The 24,983-nt window shown below is 43.6% G+C and overlaps 1 protein-coding gene across 2 annotated transcripts in view; it reads right to left on the bottom strand.

Moving 5' to 3' along the window:
* Positions 1 to 289: 289 nt before the first annotated feature.
* Positions 290 to 24,983, bottom strand: part of Prtfdc1 (phosphoribosyl transferase domain containing 1) — a 77,540-nt gene continuing 52,846 nt past the window's right edge. For both annotated transcript variants that reach the window (XM_048367567.1, XM_048367566.1), the window contains exons 4-9: positions 14,869 to 14,934; positions 7,338 to 7,355; positions 5,931 to 6,013; positions 5,444 to 5,490; positions 2,109 to 2,185; positions 290 to 673 (exon numbers count right to left, since the gene is read on the bottom strand). In XM_048367567.1, the coding sequence (XP_048223524.1) occupies positions 626 to 673; positions 2,109 to 2,185; positions 5,444 to 5,490; positions 5,931 to 6,013; positions 7,338 to 7,355; positions 14,869 to 14,934 (339 nt within the window). In that variant the 3' untranslated portion in view covers positions 290 to 625. The remainder of the gene's footprint in view (positions 674 to 2,108; positions 2,186 to 5,443; positions 5,491 to 5,930; positions 6,014 to 7,337; positions 7,356 to 14,868; positions 14,935 to 24,983) is intronic.

Raw genomic sequence — 24,983 nt, 5'->3', positions numbered from 1 at the left:
GGTGGCTCTTGCCTGTAATCTGAACTAGTTGTAAGGCTGAGATCTGAGGATCACAGTTTGAAGCCAGCGGGAAGTCCATGGGACTCTTACCTATAATTTATTATCCACAAAGCCAGAAGGGAAGCTGTGGCTCAAGTGATAAAGCATTAGCCTTGAGCAATAAAGCTCAGGGACAGTGTCTAGGCCCTGAGTTCAAGCCCCAGGACCAGCACTCACACCCATGCATGCACGTACACACACACACACACATGCATGCACGTACACACACATGCATGCACGTACGCACACACACACACAGAGGAAACTATTTGACTATGCAGGTGGGGGTGTTCTTAGCACGAGGCTTCAGATGTAATGACTGCATGGATTAAAGGAAGGTGTAGCTTGGGAGTAAGGTGGTGGGCAGGTCCGCTGAGTCACAAGGTGGAATGTTTAATTTGGAACACGTCAAATGTAAGTACTGCTTTCTTTTCCTTAAGAACCTTTAGAACTCAGAAAGCTCTCGCTCGACTTTCTCTTTACTTTTGGAGTCTGCTGGGGAGACAGACGTTACTTGCTGGCTTCCGGAGAGGAAGGAGGAGGAAGACTCAGGTGGCTGGGATTTCGTTGGTTGGAATTTGCTCCTTTACACGCGATATTTCTCTTTCCCATGTTCGTTGATCATGCAGATGTGCTGCAACAATAAAGGACTGACATGCATCAATTCCTTCACAAAGTGAGAAGTCTAGAAAACGGTATGCAGTAATAACCAAAGGCCATAATGAAACTGGTTCTTGTCCCTTGACGCATGTGTGCGCACGTGTGTGTGTGTGTGTGTGTGTGTGTGTGTGTGTGTAAAATCTAGAGACCCAGACAAATGGCGGACAAGAGGATGTAGTTTTGGTCCTGAGCCCTATGCTGAATCCAGTTACTCAAGTCTCCCATAACTAGAAATGCTGAGTATATTCACTGCTGGCAGAGCTAGACATCTATTAATGACAACTGCTTGGGTAAATGGAGAAATAACAGTGACAAGCACAGTATGGACTTTTATTCAACCTAATTTGGGCAGTAAGAAACATTTTGGGAATATTTTTATGGACAACCAAAGAAATGGGGTAGGCTAATAGAGGTGAGAAGGGGGGTTGGTTGGTAGGATATGTGGGTAGCTCATGGAACGCAAGGAATTGCTGAGCAATGACACAACTGGAAGGCTGGAATGGAGGGGATGGGAAGGGACCTAGGGATTTCACTGTGGGGCTTGTCCTTGCTCTGGGGTTCAGTTACAGCAGCATCTCATACCTCCCGGCCTTTTCACTCTGCAACCTTTTATAGAGATTCCTAATTTCTAAGAGTAACACACAGGGGCTGGGGATATAGCCTAGTGGCAAGAGTGCCTGCCTCAGTATACCCGAGGCCCTAGGTTCGATTCCCCAGCACCACATATACAGAAAACGGCCAGAAGCGGCGCTGTGGCTCAAGTGGCAGAGTGCTAGCCTTGAGCGGGAAGAAGCCAGGGACAATGCTTAGGCCCTGAGTCCAAGGCCCAGGACTGGCAAAAAAAAAAAAAAAAAAAAAAAAAGAGTTGTAAGAGTAACACACAGGACCACTCAGGATAAAAGGCCTACCTCTAGATCATCCAGTGATGAGTCGCACAGCCAGGAGCTCACACTATAATACTGAGACCATCTGTGTATCAAGACCATTTTCTCAAAGGGAGAAATCATTCAGGAACCACATACCACTGTCATCAGAACCTGGTCAGTTTCAAGTCCTGACATGAGACCGTTTATAGACTATCTGGCTATTTATCAGAATTGGCTGGGCTCGGTGGATGACTGTGGAGCAAAATCAGTGTGGAGCTGTGGTTGTGCCTTTTGCTTCCTAATTCTTTTTTTTTTTTTTTAAACCAAATAGAATCATCATTGCTCTGTCCTGACACCTGCCATGCAAGGTGGAGGGACGATTTGGGTGGTGTGGATGCAAAGTGCCCAATATATTCCTCACACAGAAGATACCCAATAAATTGCAGTTGCCACTGTTACCATTTCAGTCACTTGTTATGTTGGTGTCACTTTTACGTTCTTATTGCAAAGAGAGTTAGTTAGGGTTTTGCATGCAAAACTTACATTCAGGTCTCTGAAGTATTCATTGTAATCTAAGGCATATCCCACCACAAACACGTTCGGAATCTCAAATCCAACATCTTAGCAAAAAGAGAGAGAGGGAACAAATTAAGAGCACAAACATAACACTGTCACCAGATTGTGGGCACTTAAACTGAGGACCTAGGGTTTAGTGTAGGTATAAGTGAGAAAATGGTAAGGCAAGGACAAGTCTACCAGGGACCTGGATAAGAATGATTCCCTGGGAGACGAGGCAACCAAACAAACACGCATGAAGAATGATTGGACTGTCAGGGTACAGAGAGGAGGAAGGGCTCAGGACGCAACAAGAAGGAAGTATGCGTTAGTCATGTGCCCCATTGTTCCAAAGCAAGCAGCCTGTAATGACATAATGCCAAAGAAAATGCTCTGGAAAGTACAAAGGACCATTCACACAGAAGGCCCTAAGGTTCCACAGTATACGACTAGGCGAGCAAGCCATAGTCATTGGGAAACAAGTCTCCCGCAGGGGCACTATCCTCCCTGGTTGAAGGGCTAGAAGCAAAACTTGGGAGACAAGAGCAGGAGAACTGGGGCTGTTCTGCTTGCTGAAGAGAGTGCTAAGGGCTATTTTAATGCTGGTCATTGAGTCTACAATGCAGAGGATACTAATTAGCTCTTTATCTCTAATAAGGACAGAATGAGAGGAAATGGATTTAAATGCAGCAAGAAGAGCTTGGGTTCATCAAAAGAAGACTTTGCACTGCCTGCTGGTGGCTGACACTTGTAAAACCTAGCTACTCAGGAGGTTGAGATCTGAAGATTATGGTTCAAAACCAGGCCCCGCAGGGAAGTCCATGAGATGTTAAAAAAATCTCTACCAGAAGGTAGAGTGGTAGAGAGCCAGAAATGGTTCAGCTCACGTGGTAGAGTGCCAGCCCTTGAGCAAAAACACTGAGTTTCCAGGTGGTGAGTTCAAGCTCTGGCACATACATACACATAAAAAGGATTGGATTTGAAGGAAGGTGATTTTTATTGGAGAGAATACTGGAAGAACAGTTATGTATTCTCCTTTTTCAAAGGCCTTTGAAATAGAATAAATGTGTCTTGGCTCAATGGTTTTCATTTTTTCAGTATCCTGGGAGTCTTGTGAGTTTGTTTGCTCCAGTGTGTACAAAAGAGTTGCCCTGTTTTCCTTTGATGAAACTGAACTTTGGAAGAGCCAGTGGGCTTCAAGTTATCTCCAGGCAGCTATCCGCCTGGTTACCACATACCACCATTTCTTGTGACCACAGATTCTCGGTTATGGAAAACAACAATTAGCTCCTACTTACAAAAGTGTCAAATGTAAGAAGTCTGTTTTCTAGAAGACTCAATTTTGGGGTCACTGATGGGGAAAGCTGTTATATTCTTACAAACTGCTGAGTTTTTTGTTTTTGTTTTTTTTGAGAAAAATAAACAGAGGAACGAGACATGGTGGCAAATGCCTGTCATCCTCTCATTTAGCACTCAGGAGCCTGAGGCAAGAGGACTGCATGTTTCAGGCCAATCTGGGCTACATAGGGAGGCCTTGACTCCAAAACACCCCCACAAGTCCAAGAGAATCAACAAGACTAAAAAGAAAGACATGAAAAGTTACATTGAGCATGAACACATACTACAGAGTCTATATTGAGAAAGGAACAGAAGATGCAAAACCTCAGAAATTCTGGAAGAAAGAAACAGAGATTCTGAGCTGGCTAACAGACATTGAGCAAATCCCAGGAAATCCTGACTGTAACTGTAACACTGACTTTATAGTGAGCAACGCAATCCCCTCCACAATAGGTGTGGTAGTAACTCAGACTGGGAAAATTAAAGCTCAAAGCCAGCTTAGACAGCCAAACCTTGTGATGTCATGGAATAAATGAGGGATGATGGCTCAGTTGGACAGTCAGGACTAAGTGACCCACTGCTGGCTGGTACCTGAGTGCAGAATTGAGACTTGGGTTTGCAATGACCATAATGAGAATGGAAACTGGCCTTACACTGTGGCCATGTGATCGTAACCTTGCTATTTCATTTCTTCTGTTTCATCTGTTAAGTGGGTATGTATGATAGCTACCTCTACATAGTTACGGTCATCATGGAGCTTCCTGAGCACTGTTTAGCATGTTTGCACTGCTGGGACTTGCTCTCGGGTCCTTGCACATGCTAGGCAAAGGCTTCACAAAGGTCACACCCCAGCCCTAGCAACTGCTGTTATTTTATCGATGTTTATGTTATAGGTGACATAAGACATATACAATTCAAACATACCGGATATGTTTGAAGTGAATGTTTTTCAAACTCAGTTAAAAATCTTATCTACACCGTGACTATCTTGTATGATTTCCTTACAAAATTCCTGTGTGTAACCTCACGTAACCTTACTGACATCCAGAAACCAACAGGAACACATGACTGGGTCTCTCTGGCCGGAGTGAAAGGGACCAGAGTCCATGCACCCAGCACAGGACTGAGACTTGTGCTGAGAATGAGTCACTGGCAGAGGACCCATCCATACAGTGCGGGCCTCTGTTTCCAATGTTTGTTCAGCTTGCTGATGAGAGTTGTAGCCAAATTTTCCCAGGGGCTTCGGAGCAAACGTAAGTTATAAAAATCGAGCTGAAGTCTGCTTTGTGCAGGTGAAAAAAAATGCCTCTAGTGTTAGAATAATAAATAATCCAGTGGTTTGCTTATCCTTTCTGGCATAGACCTGGTCCTGTTCAGGAGAGGAAAAGGGCCCCAGATGGAGATGGCCCCCAGCACGCGTGTCTGAAGGCATGTGTGAAGATGCTATCTACAGGTCCCTGATGGCTCTCTCTCTGTGTTTCTGAACTTGAGCGTGGAGGTGATAGGGAGACAGATTCCCCACCCTCTTCTGTGGGCTTCGCTAAAAGGTCACCATTGTGCATTGTTTGGCAATTGAGCCAAAAACTTTGTGGAGATGCTGCCATTAGTAGGAACAGCCATTAGGAAGGAATGCTATGTGTCTGAGTTAGTTTCTCAAAGTTAAGTCTTTCTCTACCAGGAAATCTAATCGTGTAAGTTATTGAACTTACAGAGTTGCCTAAAATGTAACAACAACAACAAAAAAATCCCAAGCACAGGGCAGAGTTCCTGTGGAAAATGCAAATTAGAAAATGTAAGACATTGAATTTTAAAGGGTTCTGACATCTTTTGCAAGGCAGTTGAGGAGAGGAATTTGTGGGATGGTCAGCCCTACACCGCATTTATGTAACACGCATTGCCATCCAATGGACAACCAATAATTCTTCAGCATAAAACTGAACACCAGCACACATACACATGAAAACCCAAACCACGCACGTACTTACAGTCAGGTCTAAAGCCATCACTTCGGGGTGTTCTCTTCACCAACAAACTGCCATTCAATAGGAAAAAACATATGCTTTTGTTATCCCAATAAAGTCTCCGTGAATTGCAAATTGAACGAACAAAACCGATGGATTTTCCCCGCTTTGGTCTGGGTAATTGTGGCCTTTGGTGCTACAGTTACACCCATAGTTATGGATAAAGATGAAAGGAGCTGAGCAATTGCACGGGGCTCATCCAGCTGGCCCTGTAAGCAGCTCATAGGGGCACCGTCAAGGTCAAGAGGGGCTCAGAAAACACAGCAATTGCATCCTTCCCCCTTCCCCTTTCAGGCTACTTTTCATTGGGCTCAAAGCATAACACCCCAGGTAAGACTTGGTGAGGAATGGGCAACAGACTGAGCTCTCTGGAAAGAGCACCGGGTGTTTGGATCCCTCTTGGGTGTGGCTGGGAAGATGGAAGCCACCATGCAGCTCAAGTCCTACTCACCTGGCTACCTTAATCATGTTGGGCTTGTATTTCCTTATGTTGCCAAGCAGGGCTCTCATGGTCCGCCCAGTTCCCACCACATCCTTTGCAGAAGGACAGACAAGTTCAACAAAAGGTATTTGTGCAGCCTAACAGCCTTTTATAAATGGGGCAGGATAATTACAAACATCAAACCAGTTAGAGACAAGGTAAGGAAGTACACTGGTTTCTGTGTGCTTAGTCTTTCTGGAAACGGATAATTCTCACAACATGGAGTTGGGCGGGGGGGGGGGGGGGTCAACAGCTAAATTCAATCTTTGGAGAGCCCATGGGGCTCGTCCAGGCTGAGTACATTGGGACTCGTGCATGCATATTTGGGGACTAAATTTAGCCATGAGGTTACAGGACACAATAGGAGGCGCATGAATTTTCATGGGCATGGGTTGTACATCTGAATACCCTGAAAGGATAAAGCCCTGCCCCTCGGCCTCCCCCCCTCAATAGGGGATTCTATGGCTGGGAAGTGAGACGTCTGGGGGCAGCAGCTGGTGACAGCCATGAGTTCTGAGGGTCTGAGGCTGCCCCGGGCTCTGCTCATCTCGGCTGACGCGCTGTGCCTTCACAATTAAGGCAGAATGGGACTCTGCAATTTATTGTCCTTGAGACAGAAATCAGCTGTCAATGGCTGCTGCTCAACACAACAGGTCTGAATTTAGCCAGGCTTGGGCAATTCATTTGGCTGGAGGGTCTACTTCATGGGTTTAGGCGTAAACAGCAATTGCCAGACAAAAGCATGAAAAGAGACCGCCTCCCCACAACCTCCCTGAATTTTTGCTGCTGATAAGACAGACATGATCCCGGATGAGACCATTTGCCGGACCAGTACACTGCTGTCTTCTGTTTTCTCTTCCTTTCTCTCTTTCTTTGTAACAAAACAAAACAAAAGCCCCCAAAAGACAAAAACAATTTAAAAAAATCATAGCTCTCCCCTAGATTGTCATTTTTGACTGTATTTATGATTTCAATATTGAAACTATCTCAGACTTGCCTAAAAACATTAGCGGGCATTAGAAAAAAGATGAAATGAAGGGTAAAGAGATGTCTAAATCTTGATTGTACTGGTAAATTAGTTTTAGCAGTAGATTTATTTACTGCTTTGAGGAGTTGGGTTACTTTTCTTTCCATCAGATTCACAAATTGGTGTGTAAGAGCCAATTCACATAGGTGGGAAACTGGATATAAAACAGGATAAATTGTTACTGCAAAGCTTTAATTCTAAATTGCTTACAGATAGTGAGTCTACTTGATTCTAATTAATCCAAATGCATTAATTAGGACAGTGAGGACTCAGACAGTCCTTGGCTAATCTGATAGCAAATTCTGTCATTAAAACTCACCAGTAAGATGGCAAAGGAAAAGGCAGCTTACCTCAACAATGAGGACATTCTGAAATAAACAAAACCACTGTTTTAGAATATAATGAAAATCTGGCTCACAATATAAAGACATGTTTAGTTTACAGTTAGAATTTCACTATTTGCCAGCTGGTCCTTCTCTGCCCATTAATTCCAAATGACTGAAAATAAATCCAGCTATTTGAGATTTCATTTTCTCAGTCCCTTCACAATTCCTGGGTAGCATAATTTCAGTATCTATATTCAGATTAGATGCAGCCTACAACTATCCATAAAGTCCTTCCACCTCGACAGTTCAGGTGGCATGCACCCTGTCGGTCAGCTCAGAGTTGAGCTCAGAGGATGTTGAGCTCAGATCATATATACTCATTGCAACGGTCCCATGTGGCGAAGCAAATCTTTAGGGATTTGGTATTTACCAATGGATTCTCAACCCAAAGGGAAGGGGTGAGCTTTGAGAAACAGAGGGGCCTGGTCCTTATTTTTGACATGTTTAGGCCTCTTACTATGGGCTCACAAACCCTCCACCTGCATCTCCCCTAAGAATGCTGATTATATTCCATTTATTTATTTATATTTAATTATTAGTATTAAGCACGTTTGTGTGTGTGCTGATACTAAGTCTCGAATTAGCTTTTTCACTCAAGATCAGCACTCTAGCACGTGAGCCAAAGCTCCACCAAGACAAAAATATGTGTTTGTATGTTATTCTAATGAGCTAAGTGGTGAGAGTATTCCTCTCAAGTAATGGAGTTTTGTTTCTTTAACTGACCTTTCATTTATCTCTTGAATTTATATAATACTGAAAAAAATTAGATCAAGTCAGGTGCTGATGGCTCATGCTTATAATCCTAGCTTCTCAGGAGGCGGTTATCCAAAGATTCAAAGCTAGCCCCCATGAAAAAAAAAAGTCCATGAGACTCTATATCCAGAATAGCCATCAAAATACTGGATTGGAGGCACTCTACCTCATCCAAATGAATGTGCAGCCTTGCAACCCCACTCAACTCTACCCCCCCAAATCAGATCAAATCTTACAACACAGCATATTTCATTTTGTCCCTCTCTCCCTCCCTCCCTCCCTCCCTCCCTCCCTCCTTCCCATCCTCCCTCCCTCCCTCCCTCCCTCCCTCCCTCCCTCCCTCCCTCCCTCCCTCCCTCCCTTCCTTCCCTTCCCCCATGCATGGGAAATTTAATCCAATGCGGTGGTGCTGGAAAAGGGGCCTTAGTAAAGGGAATGTGGTCATGAGGGTTCTGCCCTCGACAAGGGACTGGTGTCATCACTGTGGGTTAGTTGTCACCGCAGTGGGGTGGTATAAAAGCAAGGTAGGAACCCCCCCCCCCATACTTGTCCTCCCATTCTCTCCTCTTGTCTTTCCACTTTGTACCATGTGATGGTGAAGCACGAAGGCCCGAGATTAGAGGGCATATCTGTCCTAGTTTGGAACCATTTTTCCTTCATCTCTAAGGAAATAAATATTTTATACTTTTAACATTTTTTATCTTGTTTTCTGGGACTGGGGATCGAAGCAAGGGCCACATACACGAGCACTCTGCTTTCCAGAGGCCTCCTCACCCGCCTCCTCTCCTCAGTTCTTTTCTTTGGAGTTTTATTGTTGAGATAGTCTCCCTAACTGTCCAGGCTGGCCTCAAACTTGTGATCCTCCTGTCTCTGCCTCTGAAGTGGGTGGGATTATAGCCACGCCTGATTTTCTTTATGTTTTAATGTACCGTGATTAGCCCTAAGATCTAAATGGTAATAGTAATTACTGACAGTAATTTGTTGTTATGGAATCTGTACGTGACGCAGAGACTGACAGGTAGCAGTAGGTGCTCATGGATGCCTGTGGATGATTCTGATCTCGTTTCTTTCATTCTATTTTGATACATCATCTCCATTTTTTCTTCAGGATCTGTAATTTCTTCTTAACCAAACTATAATTAATGTCCATCACTCCACTAAGCAATTTTCTAAAGTCTCTATCCCCCTTTTCATTAATTTTTTTTTTTTGTAGTGGGCAACCCTGGAAATATTTTCAGAACACACTGTGCCTCCAAAACACTTCCAATCTGATAACTGTGATGGCTGAATCCGTGATGTTTGCCAGGTACTGTCTTAGTCATCTCATCACACCTAGATCATTTCCTCCCAGAAAGCCAGTAAAATGTGCTGCCTGGGGGCTACAAGAGAGATGCATGGTGATTCTCTCTAGAATGTTCTTTGGTTTTGGTCAAAGCCAACTTCACTGAGTTTCTTTTTAACCTAAACAAAGGCAAGAAAGATGGAAGGAAGAAGAGAAGGAAGGAATTATGCAAAAAGAAATAAGACAGTAGATTATTTCTACCTTTAAGTCACATTTAGTACCTACTTTATTTTTTTTTTTTTGGCCAGTCCTGGGGTGTGGACTCAGGGCCTGAGCACTGTCCCTGGCTTCTTTTTGCTCAAGGCTAGCACTCTACAACTTGAGCCACAGCACCACTTCAGCTTTTTTCTATGTATGTGGTGCTGAGGAATCGAACCCAGGGCTTCATGTACACGAGGCGAGCACTTTACCACTAGGCCACATTCCCAGCCCCTACTTTAAAATACACAATGGCTGTGTATGGTGGCATATGATGCCAGTACTTGGGAAGCTGAGGCAGGAAAATTGAGAGTTTGAGGCCAGCAAGGCTCTCAGTAACAACAAAAAAAGATAAGAGCAAATCGAATGCGAAATACTCCGCAAAGTCATTTTGTGGCTTTGGTCACTAATTCAGGGGGACAGTCCTGAAGATAGGCCTGGTGGTGGCCAGGCATGCGCAGAGGTGTGACTCTGAACCCCATGGAGAAAGGAATGTAGCCCAGCACTTCATTTTATGTGATAATTCACAGAACTGCCAGAATCATCAGCCAGTGGCCATTGCCATTATTGTTCTCAGACTAGTGAGCTGCAATAAAAAAGAATGATTGAACAGCGCAGGGAGCCAAGGGGGGGATCTTGGCAAGGCGCGATGCTCCGTTCTGGCATTTAATGAGAAACTTCGGGGAGAGTGGGGGAGAGCCTGCTTCCTGTAATCCTGCGAGCACCCCGCTCCCATGGCCCCAGCTTGCCAGACCTGGGCCTGTTCCTGTGCGTTTGGTTTGATTCCACTCTTTCAGAGAATTCTCCTGAACGTGAATAACATGTTCTTGCTTTCATGGATACCCACATTTTATGAAGTGCTGGGATTAAATCAACTTTCAAAGAATCAGCCGGAGAGCCAGGCAGCTGAAACACACCGAGGGAAATGCTTTTAAGGTGGTGAGCCGAAAAGGCCATTTCACTGAATCCGAGAGCTACTTTTATTCAGCGGCAATGACCTATTTAGAACCATGACTCAGCCAGACTCCCTTGAAAGAAAAGGAGGGAAAAAAAAGCAAGCGAAAGAAAGGTTCTGAGGGGATGGGGTGGGGGGTGGACTGCTCAGAACCCCCTTCTCCTTATTATTTTAATTTGTGCCACCTCTGACTCATAGTACAGCAAAACTGTCCAGGTGTTCTTTGTGCATTATAAGGTTCTTTCATCAACAAATAGGATCACAAATCCATTCTTTTGGTGCTACTGTGGAGTGTGAACTAAGGATACGCGTGCACTTGCTAGGCGTGTTCAGCTTTTTTTTATTTTTAATTTTTTGCTGTAGTTTATTTTTCAGAGAGGGTCTCCAGCTTTTGCCCAGGGCTGTCCTTGGACCATAAGCTTCCTAGTTTTAACTCCTAAGTAGCTGAGATTACAGGTGTGAATCACGTCGCTCTGCCTGTGTTTTGTGATAGGACTTTGATCCTTCCATCTCTGCTTCCTGTGTATCTATCTGGGTTTCTAAGCACATGTGCGCATGCCCCTGTGTTCCCTTCGCTTTCTGACATAGATTTTCTTCTTTCATCTGGACTCTGTTCATGTGGAACAAGTGCTCATGCTAGCTTCCCCAACACCACCTCCTAGTTGCTGCTTCTCCCTTCTTTTACTTATTTATTTTTTGTCCATTGTGGGGCTTGAACTCAGGGCCTGGGTACTGTCCTTGAGCTATTTTTGCTCAAGGCTAGCATTCTAACTACTTGAGCCACAGAGCCACTTCCGGCCTTTTCTGTGTGTTTGGTACCAAGGAATCGAACCCAGGACATTGTGTATGCTAGGCAAGTACTCTACCACTAGGCCAAACTCCAGGGCCCTGATTCTCCCTTCTTGCAGTTCCTTTTACCTTCCTGTCAAGATCAATGTCCTGAAACAGGGCCTCATGATGTCACCTCTGCCAGAACAGTTCCTTTGAGGCTAGCTCAGGCCCTAGGTTTAATCCTGTATGATGCAAGACAAACAAACAACAAAAATACCCCCACTGGATCCCACCACGGCTACCAGCAAACATGCCAGTTTGGCTTAAATTTGCTGCGTCTCTCTGCCATGTTCTCTCTTTGCCAACATCAATCCAAAAGGACTTTCTGATTTCTATGTAAAAGACCATGCTTTCACTATTCATTTATTCTAGCCTGTGATAGATGGGCAAGATGGTGAAAAGTCAGGTGTGGGTTCTGCCCATTTTACAATGACTTTTGGGGAGGAAGATAGGTGAATTACAAACATCCCAAACTAAAGACACACTGCAGAGAGGACTGCTGGGAAAACAGGGTACATATATAGGAGTAACTCAGGGCGAGGACTGGGTAGGTGGGAAGAACAGGGCTCATTTGGAGCAGGGAGGAAAGGCCTCCTCTGTAGGACACAGTGAGGTTGAGGTCTGAAGAATGACTCTGAGGAGCCACAGCTTGGCAGGAAGGACTTAGGAAGTGTGGGTAGAGTGCGATGAGGAGGGTTCAGAAATATAGGACAGCATGGGAGGATAAGTGGGGCCAGATCAAAAAGGCTGGGTGAGGAATTAAAATCCTATTCCTAGAGCATGGAGAGGAGGGTTGCCTGGTCAAGATATAGAAAACCTAGTTAAATTTGAATTTCAGGCAAGTAAGAAATAAAAAGGATAAGTATATCCTAAATATCATATTGGATTGGTAAGTATGCATGACATATATTTATACTGAAAATGGCTTCACAGCTTAGAAGTGGTTTTGTTTTTGTTTGTTTTGTTTTGCTTTTGTTGGGTCTGGTAACCCTAATGAGGAGGTCACTGGAAGGTTTCCAGTTGGCCCTGCTGATGTTTTTGTGAATAAAGTTTTATTGAAACAAGCCAGATCCATTTGTTTCCATCTTATCTGTGCTGGCTTTCCTGCCATATGGCAGAGTTGAGTTGCAGCTGAGACTACTGACCTCACCGTATTTATCACATGACCCTCTATGGAACAGGCTTGCTGATCTGTAACTTAGACCACATTTTGTATAGCAGGGGTTAAGGCTTGAGTGATATCCAGGGGGATGAGAACAGTGGACAGTTTTCAGATCTATTTGAAAGCCGTGTGTGGGGCAGACAAAGTCTATCCTTTCCTTCTAATGGGAATTAGGCCCCTGAGTTGCACCCTCTTTAAGCTCAAGTTGGTTTCAGTAGTTGAGAACTTGGCTAATTAGTGTTGATTTATCTCAGAAATATTTACCCAGGATGTTCTAAGCCCAAGGGGTTCTACTTGGCTCATGATTAAGTGTATATAGAAATGCATCTGTGCACACACACAGAGTGTAAAGATACAGCTAAGTAGCACCTGGCGGCCTGGAAGAAATCATTTGTCATGTCAGTAAGAAGCTGGAGCAGACTCTGCTTGTTGTGTGCTCCTCCTGGCTGAGCTTCCATTCCTTCTTGTATTTCTACAACTTTTTTTTTCTGTTAAACTTCTTCTTCTTATTATTATTATCCTTGAATAGTTGCACAACTGCGCATGTCAGTTTGTGAGTTCAATGCAGTCTTAATCAACCTCACCCCCAAACATTCTCTTCCTATCTCTGCCAACCCCATCCATCCCCCCAAGTTACCAATTCCAATTTCACATGTGCGAACATATTGAATGTGATGACAGCATTAACCCATCCTTCTCTCCATTTCTATGACTTTTACTTCCTCAGAGGAGCGCTGGCAGTTACTATAGGAGGACAGCGCAAGAATAGTCACTCCAGTTCACTCTATCCCTCAATAAGAAGCTCCCCTTCCCTTCAGCTCCTCTGGCCTTGAAAGCAAAGGATCATAGCTTTCCTCCAAGGGAGATCACTTCCAAACCAAATGGAAGATGATTTTATTACCAAGGACTTTATTTATACACAGACCCCAAATTCTACGTGCATTTTTTTCTTGACATTCACTTGGGGTTCCTAAGTCTTGTCACTTTGGCAGACCTTATAACCAAAGCACAAGGCAGCCGTATTTTCCTCGTGTAATAAGCCTGTAAGGTAATATCATACAACAAAGTGCTAACGTGACCTATCATCATTTAAAGAGCAATCCAGCATTGTTAAAAGTTATAGCTTTTTCTGGAGTCCTACTTGCTCTGAGTATTTTGGCTTTCTAGGATCTTTTATGAACTGACATAGAATCATTGAACAACAGCCTGGAGATGCATTACCTAACAAGTTAATTCCAATTGTTATGGAGCAATATTTACACCTGGATGGTGATTTACCACTTGGAACGGACTGTGCTACCCTCGGAGAAAGGGGAAGTCAGCTGTTAGGCCACCGGCCCCTGTGTCGCTGTAGTATTTCTAGTATCAATATATAGTATTATTAAATGTGGCTGCTGTTCTTCTTTCCTTATCCAGGGATTTCATAACAATAACAACCGCAAGTGTAGAAGATTAAGCTTGTGTGATTGAGTGATCTCTTTTACTTAGAGAGCTGAATACTGAATACCAGCTAGGTCAGTACAGGTGAACGGAAACAGATTCTGCCTGGCTAGTTGCTTTCATTCATAGCAAATTTGCATTTCAATCACATTCCACAAAGATCATCTGCTGTCTACACAGTCTTTGCCAATTTAGGATTTCTGTCAGAATCCAAATAGTCTTTTTGCTTTGTAATTAGGCATAGGCAGGTTTGGAACTCCAAATTAAAATTGGAGGTGTGCTTCCCCCATAATCGAATCATCGGTTATGCTGTTTTTAATAGGACACTGGAGGAGACAGAGCTAAGAAAAGTAAAAATTAAAAAAATATGTTCCCCACAAGTTCTTTTTCCTTCTTTCTCTCAATTTTGTACCTTTAGCAAACCTGTTCAAATACCTTATTATGGCACCAAGCTGCAGATAAGGGAGAAAAAGCAGAAAAGAAGAAAGCAGGCTGTTTTCAAAGGGGCTTGAGAAAATCAGAAGGAAAGGGCAGAGCAAGGAAGGCCAAAGGCATTGTCTGAAATAAGATAGCTTGTGGAAGCCTGCTGAAGGAGGATTTGGGTCTGTATCTGGTCCTAGAGGCTTCATAAAAGGAAGTGGTTTTTTTTTTTTTTTTTGAGAGGAGAAATCATGAAAAGGATTCACACATCCATTTGCATGAATTAACAAACCCAGAGAGCATCCGAAATACATTTTCAGTGCTGACCTGACATGAAGGCCACTGAAGTCCCCAGACATCAATGCTTACAGAGCAGAGTGACATATTAACAAACCTTTCCAGCCAGGGTTGAAAGATCCTCGCCTCCAATTATCTGCATCTCGCCCATGGATTGATCGTTCTGCAGAAAATGAGAAATGAAAAAAACAAAAAAGAAAGAAAGAAAGGAAGACAGTATTTTATTGCTCAAGAAAACCTTTAAAGCACATTTTCCCCTGGCTACTGGGGTAGTGACTAGAATGCACTTTATAAATACAGCACAAATAGCTAGGCCAGGCTCATGGTTGCCTATGGTTACTGAGTCGCTCTCTAGCACAGGGCCTGAGACAAAGCCCTGGAAATGACTGGCTGGGGAAGAGACTGAGTGTGGAGGGGGGGCGGGGTGTGAGGCTGAATCGAGGGCAGACACACCTAATTTTGAAGCACCCCATGGGACATGTCTGGGCCTATCCCCAGACAGAAAGAATTGCAGGAGACAGTCACTCCTGGACCTCACCCAGGTGGTGAAGTTGAGGAGCCTTAGGTGTGGCCCACAAACCTAGATAGAGGCCTGAAAGTAGAGACCTAGAGTCTGAGGCCTCTGGTACTCCCTCCTCTGAGGTCAAGGGCAATTCCAACAGGATGAAGATGAAGAACTGTATTTAGATCAAGCCTCGGGACATTTCTGTGGTTCTAGGAAGATGAGACTTCTGTCTGCCCCCTCCTCCCCAATCCTGCTCCCTCAAGCTAATCTAAGACCTGTTAACTCACATCCTCTTAGAATTCATGATCAAACATTCATGTTCACAGGGTTTGTTAGAATGGTGCACGATCCTGTTCCAATGAAGCATCAACAAACAAAATGAATGGTTGGGTAGTGAGGCTCACAGTGGAAGCCCATGGAGACAAAACAGGAAATAGACCTGGCAACTAGTCTTCTGCCTCGTGACAGACACATGGTAAAGGAACTGAATCGGGTAGACCCAGGCTGTCTGCTTCACGTCCACAGACACAAACATTCGGTGATGTCGCAATGCCTCGATTCAAAAGATAATCTCAGGAACGAGCCTGGGTAGGGACCCTGAGTACCACGTACTGAACGAAACCGGAAGGGCCTTGAGTTACTGAGGTGGACATCTGGTCCTTCTGCCAGCTCAGCACTGTCCTCTCTTGTTCTGCAAGGAGGTCTTCCCTCTTTTAGAAGGCAATGTGGGGGCGTCTGCTTCACGGGGTTTGGCAAGGCCAGATCTCACCAATGCAGGCCAAGCAGCTTTGCCTGGGGCTAAACTCACCCCCCCCAGCCCTCTCCCACCCCCCCTCCCCCCCCCTCCCGCTACATGCAAGCCAAGTCCCTCAGAAATTTTCCTGGGTTGCTTTGAATACGATTCTGTCATTCACAACTGAGAATTTCTATCCAGATATTTAATTCCCTTGTCAGGAAATTGGTCCTCTGAGAATAGTAAAGATAGCCATGTATAGGACAATCTTACTACTTGCCTGATCAAAAGGGGGAAAAACTAGCACAGCTACTTTTTATTCCTGTGGCTAAGGCATGTCTTCTTTTCTTTATTTACTAATAAAAGATAATACTATAAACAAAATAAAAATAAAAGATAATAATACATTAGTTGTAGAGAGGGTCACTGTGACATTTCTACACATGTACATAATATCATGACCAGCTTTCCCCACTCTATTGCTTTCCCTTATGTCATTACCCCTGTTTCAACTGGATTCATCATTCTGTTTCCCTTCCTCTCTTGTGTGTGTGCTAGTACTAGGACTGGAATTCAGGCTCTCTCACTTTTGTCTAGTTTTGTTGCTGAAGGCTGGTGCTCTACCTCTGAGTCACACCTCCAATTCTAGCTCCTTGCTGCTTAATTGGAGATAAGACTCTCACTGACTTATCTGCTGAGCTTGCTTTGAACTGAGATCCTCCAGGTCTCAGCTTCCTGAGTAGGTAGGAGAAAATACATACATATGTTTTATATATATATGCATGCATATATATTCTTATATACATACAGCTCCATGTATGCAAGTATATACACAGCCCTACATACATATATATGTGCATATAGGTATATATAGAGGCACATATAGGTATTATATATATATAGGTATATCCACCCCCACATACATACACAGAGAGAAAGATACAAAAAAAGAGGTTTGATGGTTTTACAATATAAGTGGCCCCTTATTAGAAAAAGCAATAATCTTTTTTTTTTTTTTTTTTTTGCTAGTCCTGGGGCTTGAACTCACGGCCTGGGCACAGTCCTTGGCTTCTTTTTGCTCAAGGTTTGCACTCTACCACTTGAGCCATAGTGCCATGTCTGGCTTTTTCTGTGTATGTGATGCTGAGGAATCGAACCCAGGGCTTCATGTATGCTAGGCAGGCACTCTACCACTAGGCCACATTCCCAGCCCAAGAAGAAGTAATAATCTGTGGATCTCAAAAGGAGAGACATCACAGGTTGTCCAGCGTTCACTGATCGTTAACTGTTCTGTGCAGGTGAATGCCATCATGTTCATTAGCACCCACAGCAGTACTTAAGAACTAAGCAAAAATGCTAAAGGAGAGTATTTTCTTATCACCCCTAGAGATGCTGAGACAGAGGACTTAGCAAGAGCGAGTATCTTCATATTCATAGTAGACTCAAGTCTGTGGTTACTACCAGTGGGAAAATAAACATTTCCAATTCCTCAGGGGACTGGGCTATGAAGAATCGGACACAACTACTAAACTGCAAAGCTGATTGCAGACAAGGAGGTTTGTACTCTGCCAGATCAGAGTACATTTCATAATTCTACTATTATCAACCCCACATTCTATTGAATGTTTATCTCCATTCCACTGGTCTTTTGTTCATTAAAAGCAAAAATCCCCACAAAATATCAGAAAGCTAAGTGATGTGCTCCAAGATATTGTAGCCAAGTCTTATTTATGAAGGTCATGCTTAGTCCAAGTTTTAAAACATGTTTTTAATATTAGATTTGTCCTTATCCCATCTGGAACTTATATCTTCCAAGTCTGTAAATGGTCAATTATCCCAACACCATTTATCTAGTTGTTTACTGTTTTTCCCTGGTGGATTAAAAATGTCGTTTTTATCATAACCTTCACTTTCAAATGTAAGGGTAGGTTTTATTGCCTTCCAACCTAACATGTTTAATCACTACTAACTAATGTAACATGTTCAGTTAATGAGTTTATCTGCTGATTAATTATAAGTGAAAAGCTTATAATCCCAGCACTGGGAAAGTGGGAGGTAAGAGAATTTTGAATATGAGGTCTGTCTGGGCTACATAGCAAGACTTGGTCTCAAAAAATTAAGCAATAACAAAATCTGGGTTGGTTACTGCTGTACCATTTTCTTCTGGTCTGATGGGTGGTATGGAAGATGAAATGACTCAGTACACGGGGAGCATTTAGAGTGCAGGATGGCACGTGGTCAGCGCTCTGTAACTCAGATATTCAAGGGTGTGGTTTGGATTTCGAGTACTCCCAAGGCCCACACGTTAGAGACTTGGTCTCCAGCTTGCCTCCGCTGGGAGGTGGTGGAACCCTTAGGAGGTAAGCCTCAGTGGGAGGTCTTTAGGTCATTGGAGGCGTGTCTGTAAAGAGGGAAGCCAGAGCCCATCTTTTCCTCTTTTTTTTGCCAGTCCTGGGATTTACCCGCAGGTCCTGAGCACTGTCCCAGAGCTGCTTTTGCTCAAGGCTAGCACTCTACCACTTGAGCGACAGCACCATTTCTGGCCTTTTGTGTTTATGTAGTACGGAGGAATCGAACCCAGGGCTTCATTTGTGCTAGGCAAGCACTCTACCACGAAGCCACATTCCCAGCCCTTTCCTCTTCTTTTCTTTTGCTTCCTGGCCCCTCAGTAAGTGGTTTTGCTCTGCCATGCACTCCCGCCATGACCTTGTCATAGGTCACAGCAAAGTGGCCACCAATCACAGAAATCCCCCAACCGTGAGCTAAAATTAGCCTTTCTCCTTTGCAAGTGTATCATCTGAAGTATTCATTATGGTGATGGGAAGCTAATTAATCCACTTAATTCATAGGATTAATTTATTTCTCTTCCTTACCTCCACCCCCAGGAAGTGGCTCCTTCTCAGTATACTGGTGTAAAGAGGTTAAGAAATCCATGAAAAAAAAAAGGGTTATTTTCCAGGTTTTTATTAAGGAGGCTATAACAATTAGCAATTTTGTCTTCTACCTGGATGGAAAAGGGAATTTAGAGATGCGACTTTTCCATCCTTAGGATTTCAACCAACCTTGCTGCTTTCACTCTATTTGGCCCTCACTCCACAATCCAAGACTGCAGCGCACGGAGTCCCTGCCTTTCCAGGTCTTTCATGGACAAATCCCTTGCAGTGTCATTGACATTTTCCTCCACAGGCATCGAGACCCTAACTTTCTCTGCTCTACTCTTCCGTCATTAGTTTTCCCTTAAAACTGTGCTGGCATCTCTGCCCACAAAGGGTTTATCTTATCCATCTCTTTTTTTTTGTCCCCGTGGGTATATATTTCTTTATTCTCATTTTAGCAGGGTTTGAGAAGAAAGTGGAGCCAATTGTAAATAGACAGGCCACAGTCCTTAACCATGATCTATTTCTAATGGCTTTGATTTAATAATACCGTATGTGGAACTATTCATCCACTATTCATAAGGAAGACTGGATTCTTTTCCCACCGTGGTGGATTTTTAAAGCAATGTTGTGTTATAATAAGTTGAGTGATTCTTTGTCTTGGTTTGCTCTATGCTCCAAAGAACATAGAAATGGATGAATGGGTTTATCTGTTTCACCAAGGTTCAATAGAACTCTGAATAGGGATATTTAATCTGTTTTTAACTGGTGAGGAAACTAAATAAGCATTCAAAAGCTGAGCATTGCCAGGTGCTGGTGGCTCACGCCTGTAATCCTAGCTACTCAGGAGGCTGAGATCTGAGGACCGCAGTTCAAAGCCAGTCCAGGTACAAAAGTCCAGGAGACTCTTATCTCCAATAAACTACTCAGAACATGCTGCAGATCAAGTGGTAGAGTGCTAGACTTGAGCAAAAAGAAGCTCAAGGACAGTACCCAGGTCCAGAGTTCAAGCCCAGGACTGGCAAAACCAAACAATTGGGCATGGCCACACATCCTGTAATCCCTGCACTTAGGAGGCTGAAGCCCAAGGATGGGGAGTTTATGACCAGCCTGGGTAAGGTGGGGGGAGGGAAAAAGGGAAGAAGGAAGTGGGAAGGAGGGGGGAAGAGAGTGAGAGGAAGAGGAGGAGAAAGAGAAAGAGAGAGAGGAAAGACAAGAGAAAATAAGAGAAAAAAGAAAAGGAAGAAGGAAGGGGGGGAGATTTAAGAGGCCCTGATAAAGTAAAAACACTATAATAGCCAAGAGAAATGTACATTTTGGTAGAAATGTTAGTGATCGTGGATGTGCAGCTTTAAACAATAACAAAATCTCTGACATTTAGTGTGCATGACCTTAGAAGAAGTATCTTAGAAGTTTCTAGTTTAGGTGGCCTGATTTTTAGGTATTGCTATAGCTCAGCCCAGCAGGTGAGGCAGTTCCTGCCATGGAGAACTGGACTGCTTAGATAACATCAGAGAAAAACAAACTGAGGAAGAAGGACTCTCATGAATATCCTGTTCCTCTCAGGAACCAGAAGAGGAAAAAGAAAGAAAATAAACAGAAGAGCCACTCTCTAAACCATTTATTTCCAAAGTCTGAGAGACTCGGTTCCAAAGCTGTATGTTCAAAAGTATCCTAAGTCTGGTTCTTCTCTGCCTTCTTGCGGGCACTGAGGCCTCCCTTCGCTTTGTCCATCTTCCTCCTAATCCTTCCTCTCCGCTCTGTTCCACTACTCAGTGAGGTTCCTGACACTGTTGTCAGAGGGACAGAGAGGCAAAACATTCATTACAAGAAGTTCTAATGGGTAGGCTGGAGAGCGTCTCATTAAAATGTTGCAAAGAACACTAATTGATTAAAAAAAAACAACTCAGATCATTTGATTTAGCCAGATAGTAAGAATGGGCGAATTGGTCCCTGTATCTCATTTCTCAACATGGGATGATACAGGAAATGATTCTGTGTGTGTGCATGTATGTGTGCTAATATTACAGCTTGAACGCAGGGCCTTATGCTCTTTCTCAGCTTTCTTGTTCATGGCTGGCACTCTACCACTTGAGCTAGGCTAGTCTAGCATTTGGCTGATTAGTTAGAGGCAGAGTCTTGACTTTTCTGCCTAGCTGGCTTCAAACCGTTATCCTCTAGAAGATCTCAGCTTCCCAAGTAACTAAGACTAATGATGTGAGTCACTGGTGCTGGCTAGGATATGGGACTTAACTGGGTCCTTTGGTCCTTTAAGTTTACTGGGGTGAAATATGGTATGGAGGGCAATACATAGAGCATCTGGGGCGTTTGTACCTGCCCCTGGCTTCAACCAGAGCAGCTCTACCTGTCTCTGGCTTCAAAAGAAGATACTGAAGGGGTTGGGGAGAGATTCTGTTACTAAAGAAACGTGTGGAAGCTATCATTTATTTTCTTTGTGCCTAATTCAGGGTCTCATACTCACACTTGGCTTTTTCCCCCATCAAGTTCAACACTCTACCACTTGAGCTATACCTCTACTTCTGGGTTTCTGCTGGTTAAGTGGAGTCATATGGACTTTCCTGCCCAGATCTGCTTTGAACCACGATCCTCCTATCTCAGCCTCCGAAGTAGCTAGGATTACAGGTGTGAGCCACGAGTGCTTGGCTGAAAACTATCATTTTTCATGTGGTTTTTTTTTTTCCTCGAAGTTGTCTTACTTTCTTGGTGGTTTTTTGTGCCTTTAAGCACCGTTTTCCTTCTGAAATGATTTTTGTTTAGAAACTCATTCTTACCATCTCTGTGGGGTGAGTTAGGAGGAAGATGAACACACAGATGAAATGAGCCAGGTAGCTAGCATTCATGTGCCCTGAGACCTGGCTGCCTGAGATGCACCCAGTCCCCCCATTTTATTAGGTGTATTACCAAGGAAGTGACTTAATCCCTCAATGCTTCAGTGTACCTACATATAAGCAGAGGGCATTCCTGTATCACATGAATATGGAAGGATGAAATGAATTAATATACATGAAGCACTTACAAAAGTGTCCTGCAAGTACCAATTAGTAGTGCCTAAAGTCAGAGCTGACTTTTTGTCATATGCCCGTGGCCTTCAGAAACAGGCATATCCGCTGTTTCCTAACCTTGGCTTTGTGACTTAACTCTTTGTTCATTCACTCAGCATACCGTGGATTCGTGTCAGCGCATGATCTGTGGTTGGGGGTTTGTGAAGCCTGTGGTTAAGAAGCCCTGATGCAATCCCAGTGCCGCTGCTGTGTCTGGTGGCGACTGTCTGGTTTAACACAAGCTCATCTGTGTGTTACTCTGAGGTTTCTGGGTGACTCTTCCAGTTTCCATTTTAAGAGGATCATTGGATGGGGATTTTCATCATTCTAGTCCATGGTACTCGTCAGTAGACAAAAGTCACCTGGAGATAATTCTCCCTCACACGTTTTTGTATTCAGCAGCAACTTGCATGAGATCCATGTTGCTTATTCTACAGATCAATAGATGGGCAGTCGAGTGAAGGGTGGCAGTGGCTAAGTGTGGCTCAGTAGTAGAGTATTCGTGTGTGCTCATGCACGAGCCCCGGGCCGATCCCCAGCATTACATTAAAAACAAACAAACACACAAAACTTAAATAAAGATGGCAGCAGAAAATCTGAGGTAGGTCATGCTCATGTCTCGTTCTGTTATCGGTATCTTTTGAGGCTCATTAGACACCCCCAATACATTTCTATAAATCTACCAATTTAGCTGAAGAGATTTATAACTCCTTAGCAACTGAAAAACCTCATGTAAGATATCAGTCAACCGTACAGGAAAAGTCAATCGTCCCAAACGCTGAGCAATCTCACGAGCTCACCATTAGTGAGCCATCTCAGCACTGCTGGTGAGTAACAGGCTGCTCCAGGCCCAGGACCACCAGGGCTTACACGCCACGTGTTGCCCATGGTTGCCTAGGCCACATCTTCTCATCTTTCCCTACATGGGCAATTCTTACTTTTTCTACAAGCCTCAGTTCCGGCGTCCTCTGGTCTAGGAAACTTTTGTGGAATCCTCTAGACTTTATCTGTTTCAGCGTCCTAGCCACTCCCATGCATATCTGAATGCGAACAAACCATGACTGACAGTAACCGTGAATGTTGCCATATCCAAGGGAATGAAGCTTCCAACACTGCAGCCCATTTCCATCCTAACTGTGCCCCCTCCCCCGGGGGGGGGCTGGCACTTGGCAGTACTCAGTATCTGTTGTGCCATCCTGAATCATCTGGGTACTCATGCTCAGGGTAGTTTAACAAAAAGATTTCCCCCCAGTCTGTGTTAAACACGAAGCGCTTGCAAGCCCTTGGTTTCTCTTACTTTAACTTATTTCTCAGGTTCCTAAAAAAAAGCTAATTGCTCAAAGCAGGGCAGAGGGGGAAAGAGAATCAAAATGACAAACACATATGAGAAAATATCTGTAAAGCTAAACTGAGTGACAGAAAGGGAGCTGATCTGATCACCCTGGGAGAAGGCAAGATGAAAAATACAGAACTTGCTACATCTGTTTGGTTCCTACCCTATTCCATTTCCCTATTCTTATGGCTGTATCTATCATCTCCTTATTTCAATCCCCAGTCTCTTCAATATTTAAAGAAAAAAAGACTTGCATGCAAAAAGCCATGTAAATTCTGGGCACTGAAAACATAAACTACTATTATTTTGATATCAACAGTTTACTGGATTATACATAAAGGATAGATTTTGAAGTCTAGCTAGTAATTTTAAACAGGAGGGGAAAACGTTAGGGTGGTCAATTGAGTCGATTGTAAACCCATACTTGATTTTTGGTATGCCTTAGTTTGCAAACATGATGTGATTTTCTTTGAATGAGAAATAGCTTTCTGTTAAGTGACAATGATTTATTGCTCTATTGTGATTGGTATTCTACCCCACCCAGACTCCAAGAGGGGAACTGGGTTAGCTAAGACTAATCCCCATCCCACAGAGAAAGGCTCTTTTCTTTAGGAGAAATAAAGAAATGTTGGGTCAGAAGAAGGGACCACAATGATGTGAAGAAGCTATTAGCTAATAGGAAGAATGTAGGGCCACCACGGAAAAGGAAAAAGGAGAACAGAAGGAGCCTCTACTTCCATTTAGTTATCACATACCCCAGGGATTGGGGGAGAGGAAGCTCAGTTTAAAAACAGAGTTGGCTACATTGCTTTACATGAACTTTGTTTGAAACCTTGGAGCCGGATATCCTTCTGTTTTCATCCGTGGTATGGACTTCTTGTTTTAATTGAAATTATGTTTTGAAATCACGGAGTGGGACAAACATGCCAAGCCTCCTGGCAAATCTAAACGATCCCAAGACTTTATAGTAAAGTCTATGTTCTAAAATGGGAAGACGGGGGTTGGAGGTGTGGCTCAGTTGATAGAATGCTAGCCAATAAGCGAGAGCTTCAGGTACCAAGTTCAAGTCCCAGTCTCAGACCCCCCAAAAAAGAGAAAAGAAATAAAATGGGAAGACTGTATGCCAGTGGTGGCTATTTTTGTTTGTTTGTTTTGCCAGTCCTGGGGCTTGGACTCAGGGCCTGAGCACTATCCCTGGATTTTTTAAAAAAATATTTATTGTCAAAGTGATGTACAGAGAGGTTACAGTCATACGTTAGGCATTGGATACATTTCTTGTACTGTTTGTTACCTCCTCCCTCATTTCCCCTTCCCCCTCCCCTTTTCCCTCTCCCCCCATAAGTTGTTCAGTTGGTTTACACAAAACAGTTTTGCAAGCATTGCTTTTGTAGTCGTTTGTCTTTGTATCCTGTGTCTTTCGACTTTGGTATTCCCTTTCACTTTCCTAGTTCTAAATCCAGTATACACAGTTTCCAATGTACTCAGATAAGATACAGTGATAAGAGCCTAATAGCTATGCCCTTATGAACACATAAGATGATGCTAAGTGAAATGAACTCCATATTATGGAAGCAACTGTTATATCACTGTTGTAATTACTTTCAACATGCCGTATGAAACCGTAGCTTCTATTGTTGATGATCCTCTTGTATGGACTTCCTGTGGTTGTCCCTGGCTTCTTTTTGCTCAGGGCTAGCATTCTA

Source organism: Perognathus longimembris, chromosome 18, assembly GCF_023159225.1.
Source record: "Perognathus longimembris pacificus isolate PPM17 chromosome 18, ASM2315922v1, whole genome shotgun sequence".
Taxonomy (NCBI): Eukaryota; Metazoa; Chordata; class Mammalia; order Rodentia; family Heteromyidae; genus Perognathus; species Perognathus longimembris.
The sequence above is the reverse complement of the archived record's forward strand: the minus strand, read 5'-3'. Positions and strand labels throughout refer to the sequence as shown.